Source organism: Barbus barbus (genome assembly GCF_936440315.1).
Source record: "Barbus barbus genome assembly, chromosome: 11".
NCBI classification, from domain to species: domain Eukaryota; kingdom Metazoa; phylum Chordata; class Actinopteri; order Cypriniformes; family Cyprinidae; genus Barbus; species Barbus barbus.
The window spans coordinates 26,063,382-26,080,256 of NC_136739.1; the positions used below are offsets into that span (position 1 = coordinate 26,063,382).

A 16,875-nucleotide genomic window follows, 5' to 3' on the forward strand; every position below is an offset into this window, starting at 1 on the left:
CGTTTATGCTGGGATTTCATGTAAATTTCATGGATGTAGCCACAGAAAAACAAAAGTAACGTAACTAGTAATGTAACTAATTACTTTTGAAATAAAGTAATCAGAACAGTAACGTAATTACTTTTAAAAGGAGTAATCAGTAATCAGTCATTTAATTACATTTTCAGAGTAACTTGCCCAACACTGGTGCTGACACAGCACATCAAAAACAGCAACAAAACCAGCTACACTCTGGGTTGTAAAGTAGCTACCTAATTAGGCATGTAGTGTCAAAATTCTCCTGCAGGGGGCGTGATTGTATACAGCTGACTACAGGCCTTATACCAGGCGTTTAGTGGAAATAAGCTTCCTCTGCTGAATTTTCTCAGCTTCAGAATCTTGAGTAAATTATTACGTGCATTTATTCATACAAGACATGGTGTAATGCATCGATGGGGCACTTGGGGAGGGCAAGGCTGGCGGGCAAATGGAAGAAGGCACTCACCCGCTGTTCCCCTCCCTCTCTGCGAGGATCATGCTTCTTAGCGAAGTGCCTCAGGTTGTCGTAGTTGTGGAAGTTGAACAAGGACACCAGATCCTACAGCAGGAGAGAAAGCCACAGGAGTCAGTCTGAGAGGTCAAAGGCTCAAAGTGTGTGAAGTGACATTCAGCCAAGTATGGTGACCCATACTCGGAATTCGTGCTCTGCATTTAACCCATCCAACGTGCACACACACAGCCGTGAACACACACACACCGTGAACATACACCCGGAGCAGTGGGCAGCCATTTTATGCTGCGGCGCCCGGGGAGCAGTTGGGGGTTCGGTGCCTTGCTCAAGGACACCTGAGTCGTGGTATTGAGGGTGGAGAGAGCGCTGGACATTCACTCCCCCCACCTACAATTCCTGCCGGCCGGAGACTCGAACCCGCAACCTTTGGATTACAAGTCCAGCTCTCTAACCATTAGGCCACACACACACACACACACACACACACACACACACACACAGAACTATTAAAGTCCTTTATACCTTGATAAATGCTGAAATGAACCTCCTTCACAATGTCATTCAACTTCTCAGGTTCCTGTTTTCAGGTTCAGTGAGATTGTAACATTATGTGATCAATTATGTAACCATGTGATCAGTTTCAACAGTCTTTGAAGGTGACATTTCTAGGTTTAAATGTGTTGTTGTTTATGAAATTATGTGGTTATGTCTTAAACCATAGAATAGTACAAGTTCCACTTAAAATATATATTATTGTGTTTTCAAGGTTAGGAGCAACCAATGTTTTTCTATTAATAGATATCTAGCTTTTGAGTATATAAAGTTTTTGTACGTTCGTTTTTTATTTCTTTCTTGAGAACAGAGAAGCAAATTAGTGCTACATCTCTGTTTTAGTCTTTCAGCTAAGAAAATGTTTGTGTACAGCCCTTGTTGCAGTTTATTGTCATTATTAATTATAATTATTACTATTGTTTATTTTTACATTTATTTAACAATTATATTAGTTTATTATAGATATTATATCATCTTCATTATTATTATGTTTTTATTTTAAACTATTATTATTATTACTAGAACTACTAAATTTAATTATTAATCATTATTTATATAACATTAATCATATTAATTTAAAATATGATGATTCTCATTAAAATAGTTTATTTGTATATTTATGTAATAAAAAAAATCATTTATAGTAAATACTGTAATATTATTTAATAATAATTGTTCCTATTGATTTCACGTTGACTCAAGTTTTTGTCATGTGCAGTAACCTTGAAACTCTACTTCACCTTAAAAACTATGACTGGAAGGGTTCATACATTGAGAACACTCCCTGAATTTGTAGGGAGTTGGCAGGAATGTCTGAATGTCTAATATTACGTCCATTTCCTGTCTTGTGACCTTCTGACTTGGCAGTTGTTACCGTTCTTTTGGCACAGCAACACTGATCACAGAAACAAGGCCCTCAAATATCACTGTGGCTCTAAATTCACCACTGATTGGGTGACCGTGAGACAGTAGAAATTTGTCATACTGTTCATATTAAAGGGATAGTTCACCACAGATTATTTTAACGATCTCCTTGCTACGTTTCTGATCCGTTAAGGATCCTTGCTGTCAGAGAGCTCTCGGAATGCATCAAAAATGCATCATTTTTGGATGAACTATCCCTTTAATGATCTAAAATTCTAGTCATACTTCCCAAGAATTAACTCCACCAATTAGCTCTGGTCCCCTTGCTGGGGTCGTCCTGAGTCAGACTATCACCATTAATGAGTCAAAGACATGGATTGTGGTGGCACTGATTTCCTTAGGACACATGGGGAGTAATTATAGACTCCTTGACCTTTAACAAAGGTCTGAAAGGCTGTACTGATATTCAGACTTTAACAAGTGCTGCTTCTCAGAAAGACCTAAAATAACACAGACAGATTCTGATCATTTCGCAGGTACATGATAAGAGGTCCTCATGAGGGACAGGATCACAGAATCAAAACTACAGCAAACAGATAAGACAAACGATAGATGACAAAAAGCATATTTCAAAACATTGTTTGTATTAATGCCTGATATGCATCTAGGGCCAAGTAATACAGCTTAACAAAATAATTAAAATTGCAAGATATTTTGACAATGTTTCAATATACTGTTTATGTATTTCAACCTAACTGTAAATACTGTAGAAATCTTACAAATCTTAAATATTACACTCCTTTTTTAAATGAATTGTAAATAATTAAACTGAATCATGTATATAAACAGCTACAATACTGGTCAAAAATGTGGGATTTATATAGATATTGAATATTTGAACAGTAGTGTTTATTAACAATCTTGGCGAACTTTAAAACAAATGTTTTCCCTAATTTCCAGTACATAGGTTGAACTTTATTAGAAATGAAAGGGTTTGTGTGTGTGTAGGTGTGTCTGCAAACAAGAACATTGACATACCGTGCAGAACTGGATGCCCCGGACACTGTTGCCAAGTTTGTCCAACGGAGGAGACCAGCACACGATGCCCATCACATTGGGCACAACCAGCAGAATACCTCCAGCCACACCTGACTTGGCTGGAAGACCCACCTGAACAAAATACATTAACATTAAAAAATTATATACAGATAAATAGGATAACCATAACTGAAGATGTTGTGTTTGGCTGGAAGATTCTGGGTGGGGTTCACTAAGATTAAATAGCCTGGTTTATTTTCATTTTCTATAATGAGCTTGAATTGCTTTTAAATTTCGGGTGTTTGCAAACCACAATTTTGTTGCATTGCAGGAAATAACTCAGGTTTTTATCCTGAAATATCCTGAAATACTGCTACAGAATAATAACCTATAACCTATAATATCTCTCTATAAGAATAATAAGTGTTTAGTGAAATTGAATTTTAGTGTTCTTTAATTTGCACAAATAATGGACACAAGTATGCTCTAAAAAGTGTCTGTGGACATCAAGAGCATACACATTTTTTTGCATTTGGACAAAGCCATTCAACAAATTAAAATATAATTTTTTTAAGTTCTCAATTTCTGAAAGCTAGGGGAATTTGATTTATGTAACTTGTATTAAAAAATGAGGGAAGGCGATGTTTAAAAGTTTCCTTTAATGTTTAGAGTGACTTAGAGTGACTTCCCTTAATGTTTAGAGTTGGACTTGTAACCCGAAGGTTGCGGGTTCGAGTCTCAGGTCTGGCAGGGATTGTAGGTGGGGGGAGTGAAAAACCAACACTCTCTCCACCCTCAATACCACGACTGAGGTGAGACCCTTGAGCAAGGCACCAAACCCCCAACTGCTCCCTGGGCGCCGCAGCAATGGCTGACCACTGCTCTGGGTGTATGTTCACTACTGTGTGTACACTTGGATGGGTTAAATGAGTACAAATTCAGAGTATGGGTCACCATACTTGGCCACACAATACTTGGCCTTCCTTCCCCTTCCCTTTCCTGTTGTTATTCAAAATAACAGGAAGTGTGAATCACTGTGAATCTGTGTTTATACGTGTAATTCTGCATGCACAAAAACTTACATGGAAGGCGAACTGTCCGGAGAAGTCATACATGCCGCAGGAGTGCATGAGGCTGAGGGTGTCTCGCACGGCCTCTGGGCTCAGCACACGCTCGCCTGTGATTGGACAGAAGCCGCCGTTGGCCAATGTGGCAGCCATGACGCTAGCGCTCTCACACGTTACCTCGATGGAGCACAGCTGCACATATGGACACAAACACAAATAAACACATATGAATAAGAAATATTATTAAGCCAGTTTTATTATTAAATCACAGTTTTTATTTCAACATGCTTCATTTGACAGCTTTCCTCATGGATTTTACGGAAAACAACACCCTAAGAATTTGACAACGAGTGTGTGGGTATGTGTCTGTGTGTGTATAAGAGAAAGCCATCAGCGGTACTATCCCATTACACATGCCGCATGATCTCAGAGGCACATGACAGGAGTCTTGTGCCATGTCAAACTAAGCCAGGGCCATTCATGTCAGCAAATCAGCTTCCATGTTCTCCAATAACCATTCAGTTATAGTGTATCGACAGTGATTTACAGATTCTGTGATTCTGATTAACAAGCTCTTGCTTTGATTTGATTCCAATTTTGATGTGATATCTATAAATATTGATTCATTTGGTAATATACTACCTACTATACTAATATACTAATTTTTTTTTCATTATTTTTTTTTTCCCAGCAAGGACGATGCATTGTATTTATTGTATTTAAGTGAAAATAAAACATTTATAATGTTTTTATTTGAAATTAAATTTCAAATAAAAGTTGTTCTTTAGAACTTTCAATTAATCAAACAATTCAGAAAAAAAAAATCTAATATAATTTTTTTTATATAATTACTAGTTTACTGGTTTTTACAGTTTTAAAATTTTACAGTTTTTATAATGGTAGTGTATAGCAGTTACAATGCCAAGATTTCAGAAGACAATTCCAGAATGCATTGCAACAGACTCATAACTTTTTTTTGTTACAATCTGACTAACTCAGAAATGGAAGTCATCTTGGTACACACCTGAAAGTAGAGGTCCAGAACAGCAGTCATGTCAGTCCCATCTGGAAAGCACTGCATCCAAGAGAAATTTAGATTAAAGCAAGGAAACACTTCTGTAAGTAAATGGACAAAGGAGCCATTCACACAAAACAATGTTTTTCAATTCCACAGCGCTAAATTTCAGTTTTATGTAAACATGCACTAGACAGACATCTTTGAGCATTGTGTTTGCGTCTCTGCATCTTTTGCAGCATTTCACGCATGACACGTCATTCTAAAAACACAATGCTCAAGTTAAAAGTTCAACACGTCTTGGAACCTTGCGTTTTTTCCTCCTTCCACTGCCTGCGTCTCATGTTTTTCAAAGCAAAAACGTGTTCCGTGTGAATAGCCCCAAAAATGTCACAGCATGTAAAATGTGAAGGGTATATGTGAAAAGAAATAGAGAGATGATTGGGTGCAATAAATCACAAGCTCTCTGAGATACTAACCTTCTTTTCTTTCAGGTAGTAGCCAATAGCGAAATTCCTGTCTCCTGACTCACGCTCCGACTGGAATCTAGATCAGTTGACATAAATAATCAGTTGCCTCAATCGAACCCAACAACACAAATCATACTGAAAAGGACCATTTATTCTGATCAAAACTACAGAACTGGTAGCTCAACATACGTGGCATTGCTGAAACCAACATATTCATTTCCTGCCATCTTCTTCAAGAAGTTCATCATCTGCAAGAGAGAAATCCGAAAAGGTCAAACTCAAAAACAACACTTCTTGTGAAAAAATGTATCGTAATCTTTTGATAAATGACTTACATAATCAAACTTCTCAGCATTGCCAGCCCCCTGCTGAAAAACAGGAAAGAAAAAAACAGACATTTAAATATATTCTCTTTATAACATTAAAAGAGATCAAAACTAGTGCTGTCAAACGATTAATCACATTTAAAAGAAAGGTTTTTATTTACATAATATATGTGTGTGTACTGTGCATATTTATTATGTTTATATAAATACACACACATACATGTATATATTTAAGAAAAATGTCATGTTTATATATTAAACATATTTATAAATAATATAAATTATATGAATATACATATATGCATGTAAATACATGTACATATTTTCAAAAGATATACATGCACGTGTTTGTATTTATATATACATAATAAATATACACAGAACACACACATATATTATGTAAACAAAAACTTTTACGATTAATCGTTTGACAGCACTAATAAAAACACATTTTAAAAGTAATAATCAGAACAGTAACTAACTCGGATTAGCAGTAAAGAAATGGATCATTTCATTCCTTTAATATTACCAGTACAAAGCTAAAATCATCAGTTAGTAATCTGTTGTTAGAATATTATTATCATTTAATATGTGTACTACAGTAAAGTATTGTTATGCTCTACAAAGGCAATGACGATGAACCGCTACAGAGCAAAGACTGGAGTTAAACATGTTCATGAAGACCTGTAGGCCAAACACAGAAGTGGGTCAAAAAACAGTGGATGTGAATCAGCAGGGTTGGTAACGTCTTAAGATGATGTGTGAGGAGGATCTGTGCATTGTGTGTTGATGTGTTCCTGAGTGAGTGTGGATCAGTGTCCATTAACTTACAACTTTCTGTCAGACTGAGTGTTGGTGGAGACACCAATCAAATTACTGCAAAGAGTTAAGAGCCATTGAGATTGATTGCATTACTGCCATAAAAATGAGTTGGTTTGACAGTCTGTTAAGACCGCTGAACATCAGGGGTGTAAAGTACTCTAATAATTGCACTTAATTACTATATTTATGTATTATTTTGGGAAAACTGTATTGTTCCCTAATTACATTTACAAAGGGGGAAAAAAGTATGATTGCATTAAAGCTTGACAATACATTTGTTGTATACGTATAAACACCATCATTAAAAAGTTTGGGTGAGATTTTTGTTGTTGTTGAAAAAGTAATTTTAATTTTTTAACTCACAATAGATACATTAAACTGATCAAAACCTATGGTAAAGACTTTTACGCTGTCACAAAAAAAATCAATTTCAATTAAATCCTGAAATTATCAGTTTTCACAGAAATACTAGGCACCACGTTTCAACAAACAAAAGACTTTTCAGTGATTTTTCATTGATAATAAAAAATGTTTCTTAGGCACCAAATCAGCATATTAAAAAGATTTCTGTAGGATAATGTGACACTGAAAACTGGAACTGTAATGGCTGTTAAAAATTCAGCATGTATACTTTGACTTAAAGTAATAATATTTTAAGTAAAATCATTGTTGTTCATTATATAGACAAAATACTTCCAAGGCACTCACGTGGTAAGATAAAAAGCTTTTAATGTACTGGGCTTAAATCATGTACATACCAGGAATTACAATTGATAAAAGACTTAATTGGATATATTTTCCCAGAGGACACATCAGTAAAACTATTAGTTGTATGTGTGTGTTTTTTTCTTTTCTTTCTTTCTCTCTCTCTCTCGTGTATGTGTGTGTATATATGTTTTTTTCTCATATTTTTTTTATTAATTAATTTAATTACTTATTTATTTAAAATAATTTTTTCACCTTTGAATTTTTTTTTGTACTAAGAAGCTAGTCTTAGCTACACCCACAAATTAACCAGCTGTTTTTGATGATTCATTAATTAACACCAGTTCAAGAATACCTGTTTGAGCGATTGATGTGTGTCCTGAAGAAGGCTGTTTTGCGAAACGCGTAGATCTATTTTTAACCATTTTGTAAGGATTTAAGCCCAGTACATTGAAGGCTTTTTATCTTACCATGTGAGTGCCTTGGAATTATTATTTACTGCTATTTTACTTGGAATTATTATATAATTAGATTTACCTCCAGCACATCCAATGAGCACCAGTGGCTTTATAAAGACACCCATGTCACACTCTCTGCTTCTGTTTTTTTGTAAGCATTGTTGTTCATTGTTGAATGGAATTTGAGTGCTGCTAACTTCAAAAGTTTGAGTCCAATTTATTTGCATTGTGTTTTTTTTACAAAATACATATACATTTCAAAGCACTTTCATAAAAAATTAGGGATATTATTGGACTGATATCGGAATCAGCCGATAATGGCTTTAAATGTAAATATCGGCATCGGCCTGATATGAAAAATGATGCCGATATGTCTTGCCGATAAGAGGAATGGGTTAACTCACATATGCTCAGGGTGTGCTAGTGATTAGTTGACGTCAGCAGTGTGGCTCGTTCTTGAAGCAAAGTTTTGTCAGAATGACAATTAGATTCACTGATTTAGATCGCTGCACTTAATAAAAAAAAGCACATACAGAATGATGCCTTCGGTGTATAAACAGTAATAGCACGTTCAGTGGCAGAAGCGCAGCCTCCCCCAGGTCCTAACGCCCAGACGGTAAGGAGATTTAATCTGTAGGGGGCGCTGTTGGCCTACTTCTAATTAAATTAAAAGTAAAATAGCCTACACAAATAACATTTAGACCGTGTTTCTGATTAAACAAAGCAGTAATTGATGTCATAAAATAATGAGTATGTTTTGATTTAATGGTCAGAAGCTATAACTTAAATGATTTTTTGATTAGATTTGGAGCTGAACTTTGCAGGACAGTCGATCGCCAGGAGCAAGATTGGGCACTCCTGTTTTAGACCATCTACAAATTTTAAATCTTAAAACAAAAAATGTCAGGGTTAACACTGCATCTTTCTGGGGGAAAATGCAGCAATTGAAATAGTCTATTTATAGTTATTTTCAAAGCTTTAATGTACTGTCAAAAAACCTTCATTATCTTTTATTTAATTCTATTAAATAAGTTCTTGCTAAAAACTAACCAAAATTAAAAAATATTTTGCTTATAATTTCTGCACAGGATTTGGTGTTGTTTCCAAACAAAAGGAAATATATCGGTATCGGCCAAAATTAGATGAAAAATATCGGCATATCGGCAAAAATCCAATATCGTGTATCCCTATAGAAAATATTGAAAAATTACAAATAGAAAAAAATAGAAACAACTGGTAAGTCTTTGAGCACTACAAAGTCAGAAAAAAAAAATGAAATGGGCTGCTTTACAAAGTTCTTTCTTATTGCATTTCTTTATTCTATTTAATTACAATTAAATGTGGAAACTTTTATTTCACTTAAGTATGTTTTATCAAAAGTTTACTGAATTAAAATCACAGAAACCATAACTGAATGCAAACTATTTCTCTGTACTTTTTACACCCCTGCTGAACATTATTTCTTACAAGGTGTATGAAAAAATGCTGAATGTATTGCATACCCAGTTTACTTCAGAAACACACAAAGGCCATGCATCAGTATTTTATGCACCATGATCTTAGGAAAAAAGGCAAAATAAAATAATAACACATGGTCTCTATGGGCTTCCGTTGTTTCCAGCAGTAAAGACCATTTGGTCCTGCACAGATTCTCTATTTTATGCAGTCGGCGCCTTATAAGGAACACAATGGCACTACTGAAATTTTAGTATCCAGGCTTGTTCATGGGGAGGGAGGAAAAATGGAAAGGAAAAATTACCAACGTCATTGACCTGCAGCAGTGGTCAAAAAATCCCACAGATCCTACGTCTGCAAAATATGCAACAACATAAAACAGCACACAGAGCCTTCAACAGCATATCACACGCTTTTAGTACACGCTCATGGCAGTGCTCAAGAACTCGGAAGGAATAGGAGGATATGATGACATGCGTTACTTGGATGCAAAGGAAATCGACAGGCACGACTTACATTCAGCACTGACCTACCAGAACACATCAGAGGGGTGAAAGACATTTTGCTTCACACCAATATCACAGGAGAACAATATGAGAAGAGCAATCACAATGGCTGAGTTTAGGTGTGATGGGAGATGTGAGGTTGAACTTCACAGGATGCCCAACATTCGTCACACAGAGTGACGGTGCATCCTTTTAATGTGTGGATTGGTGCTGGGTTGAAATAAATTCTAGGGCTGTCAACTGACTTTTTAATTAGATTAATTGCATGGTTTGTAACAAATTAATCAATTGCAAATTAAATAAATAAAAGATTTGACAGATTAAAGTATTGGATTAACATTACAAAAAGTGCCTCTAGACATCAATACAGGTACATCTCAAAAAGTGGTGTCTCTCCTCTTCCTCTTGACAGATTCTCTATGGGGCTCAGGTCAGGCGAGTTTGCTGGCCAATCAAGCACAGTAACACCATGGTAATTGAAACAGCTTTTGGTACCTTTGACAGTGTGGGCAGGTGCCAAGTCCTGCTGGAAAATGAAATCAGCATCTCCATTACGCTTGTCAGCAGAAGGAAGCATGAAGTGCTCTAAAACTTCCTGGTAGATGGCTGCGTTGACTGTGGACTTCAGAAAACACAGTGGACCAACACCAGCAGATGACATGGCAGCCCAAATCATCACTGACTGTGGAAACTTCACACTGGACTTCAAGCAACATGGATTCTGTGCCTCTCCACTCTTCCTCCAGACTCTGGGACCTTGATTTCCAAATGAAATGCAAAATGTAACTTTCATCTGCAAAAAGGACTTTGTACCACTGAGCAACAGTCCAGTTCTTTTTCTCCACAGCCCAGGTAAGACGCTTCTGACGTTGTCTCTGGTTCAGAAGTGGCTTGGTAGCCCTTTTCCTGAAGATGTCTGAGCGTGGTGACTCTTGATGCACTGACCTTGATGCACCTTTTCCGACCCAAATTCTTCCTTCCAGTCAACTTTGCATTTAATATGCTTTGATACAGCACTCTGTAAACAGCCACACCTTTCAGTAATGACCCTCTGTGACTTACCCTCTTGGTAGAGGGCGTCAATGTTCGTCTTCTGGATCATTGCCAAGTTAGCAGTCTTCCCCATTATTGTGGTTTCAAATAACAAGAGATACGCAGAATTTGTACTGTAGGGATGGTCATTAATTGAAACTCAAATGTAAATATTCTAATATTTTGAGATACTGATTTTTGACTTTCATGAGCTGTAAGCTCTAATCATCAAAATTAAAACAAAAAACTTTTAAAATGTTTTACTTTCATATATTTTAGATTCATTACATGTAAAGTTTCACTTTTTGAAATAAGTTACAAGAAAAAATAAACTTTTTCACGATACTCTAAATTTTTGAGATGTACCTGTATATTTTTTGGTTTGTTTTCCACAGCGCTCCCTTTTGCAGTCGAGTCTGTCGATCCCTCCAAGGTACATTTGTTTTGTCCATCTAGTGTTTTTCTATGTGAGCAAGTACTAGATAAACATCAGTGACGGTTGCAATGTCTAGACAAAAGCAGTTCATCGTTATAAAATTTATTGCACTAAAATTACATGTTAAATTGACAGCCTTTATGAATGCATAAAAATATGAACTGTTTTTCTTATGCGAGCTTGTCAATGCAGAGGATGACATTGGTTCCTTCATCCTAGAAATGTGTATGTGCGTTTGTTTGTGTGTTTTGTTTAGAAATTATCATTCTGCATAACACGCACACATGCATACGTAAACAAGGGCTCAACTGTGAGCATATATTACAGTGTAAACTGTGCATAAGGCAATAAGAACCTGTGAATCTACAGCATCTACATCTACATTACAAAACCACCATTACCCCAGCTGGAGTTTTTTTCTTGTCTTGTGTGTTTGCACATGGATTAATACACATAAAAGACCAAGGTGAATCCACTGTAGCACACAAACACAACCAAAAGGTGCAAACAACTCCAAGAAATACCAGCAAGGCTTCATGAAACCACTACAAAGGCTTATAGCAAAAACATTTTTTTTTAATAAGGCACAAGTAGTGTTGGGTAATATAACCAATATTCACAACATATTTGCAATGATTTTTTCTGCGATGTAAAATCAAGCAACTTTGTGAATATCATATTGACTTTAACGCCAAGTTTGCTAAAAGTGTTTAAGTAGTAAAAGTAGCTTAAGTTTAAATAGCTTTAGTAAAAATGACATTGGACACAATTTCACAACTTTGATTAAATGATTTGTTTGCATCTTGTTTAAGACTTTTATATATTAAAATGTTTTAATATATATATATATATATATATATATATATATATATATATATATATATATATATATATATATGTATATATATATATATATAGTCGTGGTCCGAATTATTGGCACCGTTGTTAAATATGATCAAAGGAGGCTGTGAAAATTAATCTGCATTGTTATTCCTTTTGATCTTTTATTTAAAAAATTCACAAAAATTGAACCTTTCATCGGATAATAAGAATTTAAAATAGGGGGAAATATCATTATGAAATAAATGTTTTTCTCTAATACACATTGGCCACAATTAACGACACCCTTTTATTCAATACATTTGCCAATTTAACAGCTCTAAATTTTCTCCTATAAAGCCTGATGAGGTTAGAGAACACCTGACTAGAGATCAGAGACCATTCCTTCATCCAGAATCACTCCAGACCCTTCAGATTCCCAGCTCCATGTTGGTGCTTCTTCTCTTCAGTTCACCTCACTCATTTTCTACAGGGTTCAGGTCAGAGAACTGGAATGGCCAGCAGAAGCTTGGTTTTGTGCTCAGTGACCCATTTTTGTGTTGTTTTTGAGGTTTGTGTTTGGATTATCGTATGGTTGGAAGATCCAAACATGGCCCGTTATAAGATTTCTAACAGAGTCAGTCACTTATTGATTTTTTATCTGTTGGTATTTGATAGAATCCATGATGCCATGTGTCTAAACAAGATGTCCAGGACCTCCAGCAGAAATATAGGCCCACAACATCAAAAATACTGTATCAGTATATTTCATTGTACACATGGGGTACTTTTTATCCCTGTGTTCACCAAACCCATCTTGAGTGTTTGCTGCTAAAAAACTAATTTTTTGGTTTCATCTGAGTATAGAAGCCAGTCCCATTTGAAGTTCCAGTCGTGTCTGATAACTGAATATGCTGGAGTTTGTTTTTGGATGAGTGAGGAGAATTTTTCTTGAAACCCTCCCTAACACCATGTGGTGATGTAGGTGCTATTTGACAATTTTTTAAAAAGGTTTTCTGACCCCGAGACTCAACTATTTTCTGCAATTCTCCAGCTGTGGTCCTTGGAGAGTCTTTAGCCACTCAAACTCTCCTTCTCACCGTGCATTAAGATGATATAGACACACATCCTCTTCCAGGCAGTTTCGTAACATTTTATGTTGATTGGAAATTCTTAATTATTGCCCTGATGGTGGAAATGGGAATTTTCACTGCTCTAGTTCTTTTCTTAAAGCCACTTCACTAATTTGTGAAGCTCAATTATCTTTTGCTGCACATCAGAAATATATTTTTTGTTTTTTCTCATTGTGATGGATGATTAAGGGAATTTGGGCTTTGTTTTCCTCCTATTTATATTTCTGTGAAACAGGAAGCCATGGCTGGATAATTTCATGTTCATAATCACCCTGGAGTGCTCAAAATTGTGAATATGAATGGGAATATACTTCAGAGATATTTTACTCATAAGAATTTCTAGGGGTACCAATAATTGTGTCCAACGTGTATTTGAGAATTTTTTTTATTTCATAATGAGATTTTCCCCCATTTTCAATTGTTTTAGTTCAATGAAAGGTTAGATTTTTGTGATTTTTTTAAAATAAAAGATCAAAAGGATTAATAATGCAGGTTTATTTTCAGAGCCTTCTTTGATCATATTTACCAAGGGTGCCAATAATTCTGACCACGACTAATATATATATATATATATATATATATATATATATATATATATATGTATGTATGTATGTATGTATGTATGTAAATGTATGTGTGTGTATGTGTGTGTGTGTGTGTGTATATATATACACACACACATACATATATAGGAAAATACTGTGGTTTATTGCCACATACTGTTTTGATGCATATAAATAAAACAATGGAATACTCTTTCTTGTGTTCAACAACGCACATCTGCCTAGATTCTGTCTTGAAAGTAATTCGAAGATTTTTATAAAAAAAACTGTATATAAAATATTACATTAAAATCAAATAACAAAAGTCTGAAAGAATAATCATAAAAAATATAATGTATTTTGTTTTGTTTTGTTTGTATTTTTGGAAAAAGTGGGCCTAATTAGCACTCAGAGAGGCACTGAAATGAAATAGATTATATATATTTTTTCCTCCAGCTACTCTGACATTTATAAACAACTTTCTAGTATACTTATGTTCTATAGGCCGCTCTTCTCACGATCTTTGACGTCTCATTACGAAAGCACTTACGAATTATTTAAGGTAGTGAATGGGCTCTGTTATGTAAATTAGATCATTTTTTGTGTTTTAGTTCATAGTTTTTGTGCAATTTTTGTATAAACTATTTATTTAGTTTTATCACCCAGCCTAAGCCACAACAGTGGGTGGAAAAAAATGTGGATAATAGAAAGTCTGAATGAATTTTACTCAAAATTCATTGCCAACAGACTTCTAACAATAATGGTCCTGAAAACGGGATGAACTCTACACATTTTAGCTTACAATGAGAGTGGAGGCCTTGAGTAGGTGTTCTGTGTACAGTAATAAAACACAGAGAAAAGACAAGAACACCTACAAAACACACTGATCATCATTTAGTCTTAGTCTAGGCAGCACTGATCACAATAACTTATTCAAAATACAACTACAGCCATAATGATTACTGCATGTGTCTCAAAAACATTAAGCAACGATATTCTGGCCACTGCCAAATATTAATATCTGTTCTGGCTAATTCAAATCAGGTAAATGTGAGTACAGTTATGAGGAGTAGTCAAAAACGTCTAACATGAAAATGAAATAAAAACAAGTGGAAGCTGCTTACCTTGATTAGAGAGGTACACACGATTGCACCAGCATTCACCATTGGATTATGGGGTTTATCTGTGGAAAAACAGAATTTCTTATTTCTTTGGGTTGCATATTTAAAAGGACACATTATGATAAAACTTAAGACAAATGCTGAAACTGTTTCCTGATTGTAGAAGAAAGCAGTCATGCTGAAGCTGATGGTTATTATCCTTACCTTCCTCGTCCAGGAAGAGCTTGTTGAAGCGTAAGCCGCTGGGCTCTTTCCCAATGAATCGGTGCACATATTCAGTGCCGTGGTCATGCACGGCGATAGCGTACTTGAGCGGCTTAACGCACGACTGCATGCAAAATGGCACTTTAGTGTCACCCACTGTGTGTCTGTGCAAAAGGATAAATAGATCAGAACCAGAGACATCATCCTATGGTCCATAGAAGCAAACAAACAAAAATAATGATCCTAAAGCTGAACCTAACAGCCGCACTGTGACTCTAACATGATATGAAGATGTTTAAAAAAAGAGACACAAAGGCATTGAAATTTATGTTATATTTTCTTGTTTTCTCCAATTGTTCTGACCTTTATAAACAGCTCTTTTCACACTCTATAAATTCTCATTAGGAAAATATTTGCAATAATTATGTATGACTTAGGGTACTGAATGGACTCTTTTGTGTGAATTACATAAATGTGCATATATATTTTTCCACATTGTTTTATATAAAACAAAACATAAATAAAATGTAATTATACGGTTATTTTTAGAATGTCTTTTTTATCTCTAAATACTTCAAATAAACCTGACCACATATATTCATGATGGCGCAGTGCATGGCAGCCATTGTGCTTGGCTCTCCGGTTGTTTTAGTGTTTTTGTTAGTTTTTCCTGTTTTTTGTTTGTCAAACACGATCAGTTTCACCAGGGAAGAGCTGCTGAACATTCGGCAGAACACACCCCAAAATTCCCTTTCTCCTTTCCACAAGCGCTTGCTCGCTCTCCCGTGGCGTCTGTCGTTGCTATGCAACCATGAACAGAGGAGCGCAAAACGAGCGTGCCGCGTCGCTTTCCGCGCGCCCACATTTGAAATATTTGCATGTGAACGTGAATGTGAACGGCCCCTTATGGCAATGTGACATTAGCCTAATCAAAAATAATTTCCATTTGTGGCTCTTTCCTCCTTTCTTGTCAACAAATGGATTCAGAGCCATCGCATTAGCAGCGCCGCCGGTTGCCATGTTTGTGTTTTTAGGTATGTAAGTGAATGAAGTGAATGTCGTGATATTACTGATCATGTGAAGATTTTGCAGCGGCGCTGAAAATCCAGCGGCGGCTTGTAGGGGAAACACTGCACTAAAACAAATTCCTCGTATGTGCAAACATACCTGGCAATAAAGCTAATTCTGATTCTGATAAATAATAGCTTTTTGTGCTTTAGCTATTAAAAATACATTTTAAGGTACGAGTTACTGACTGTTGTACATAGATTTCTATTCTTCATATTTAACAAATAAATAAATGAAATAGACAAAAAATGTAATAAGTAAATAGATAAAAGGATTCTTTAATAACTAAACAACTGTTGCAAATTTGCTAGAATGGAACTATCAGAGTTAATTCAGTTAATCAGGTTTTTTTTGTTTTTGGTTTTTGTTTAAAGACCTTAATAGAACAAAGTAAAATGACTAATGTTATTCCATCAATTTTTTGTCATTAGGTCAAGGCTCTGGCACAGTGTTGTTGACTAAGAGCTAGTTACTGTGTAACTAGTGAATGACCATAGTAATCAACACAGGGGTATGTAGGCACCCTGTGCCTCTTTACAACAAATCCTATAGCATGGGGTAAAAACATACAGATAATATCTTAGTATGTCCTAATTATCAGAGATCAAAGAATGTACCATGACACATGGATCTAAGTACTGAGGGAAACGTTAATGACTGAGTTTATAGTCTTGTTATCAATGATTCTCAAATGAGAGGATTAACATTAGCACATTTTATCTGCGCTGGGTGACTAGTCCAGGAGATACGTG

The 16,875-nt window shown here is 35.5% G+C and overlaps 1 protein-coding gene across 5 annotated transcripts in view; it reads right to left on the reverse strand.

The window, feature by feature from the left end:
* The window catches only part of LOC306877233 (glutaminase kidney isoform, mitochondrial-like), a 45,244-nt gene that overhangs the window by 10,336 nt on the left and 18,033 nt on the right, over positions 1-16,875 (reverse strand). For all 5 annotated transcript variants that reach the window (XM_079428869.1, XM_079428870.1, XM_079428871.1 and 2 more), the window contains exons 6-14: positions 15,056-15,219; positions 14,855-14,913; positions 5,832-5,864; positions 5,686-5,744; positions 5,506-5,572; positions 5,036-5,086; positions 4,027-4,203; positions 2,945-3,076; positions 485-577 (exon numbers count right to left, since the gene is read on the reverse strand). In XM_079428869.1, the coding sequence (XP_079284995.1) occupies positions 485-577; positions 2,945-3,076; positions 4,027-4,203; positions 5,036-5,086; positions 5,506-5,572; positions 5,686-5,744; positions 5,832-5,864; positions 14,855-14,913; positions 15,056-15,219 (835 nt within the window). The remainder of the gene's footprint in view (positions 1-484; positions 578-2,944; positions 3,077-4,026; positions 4,204-5,035; positions 5,087-5,505; positions 5,573-5,685; positions 5,745-5,831; positions 5,865-14,854; positions 14,914-15,055; positions 15,220-16,875) is intronic.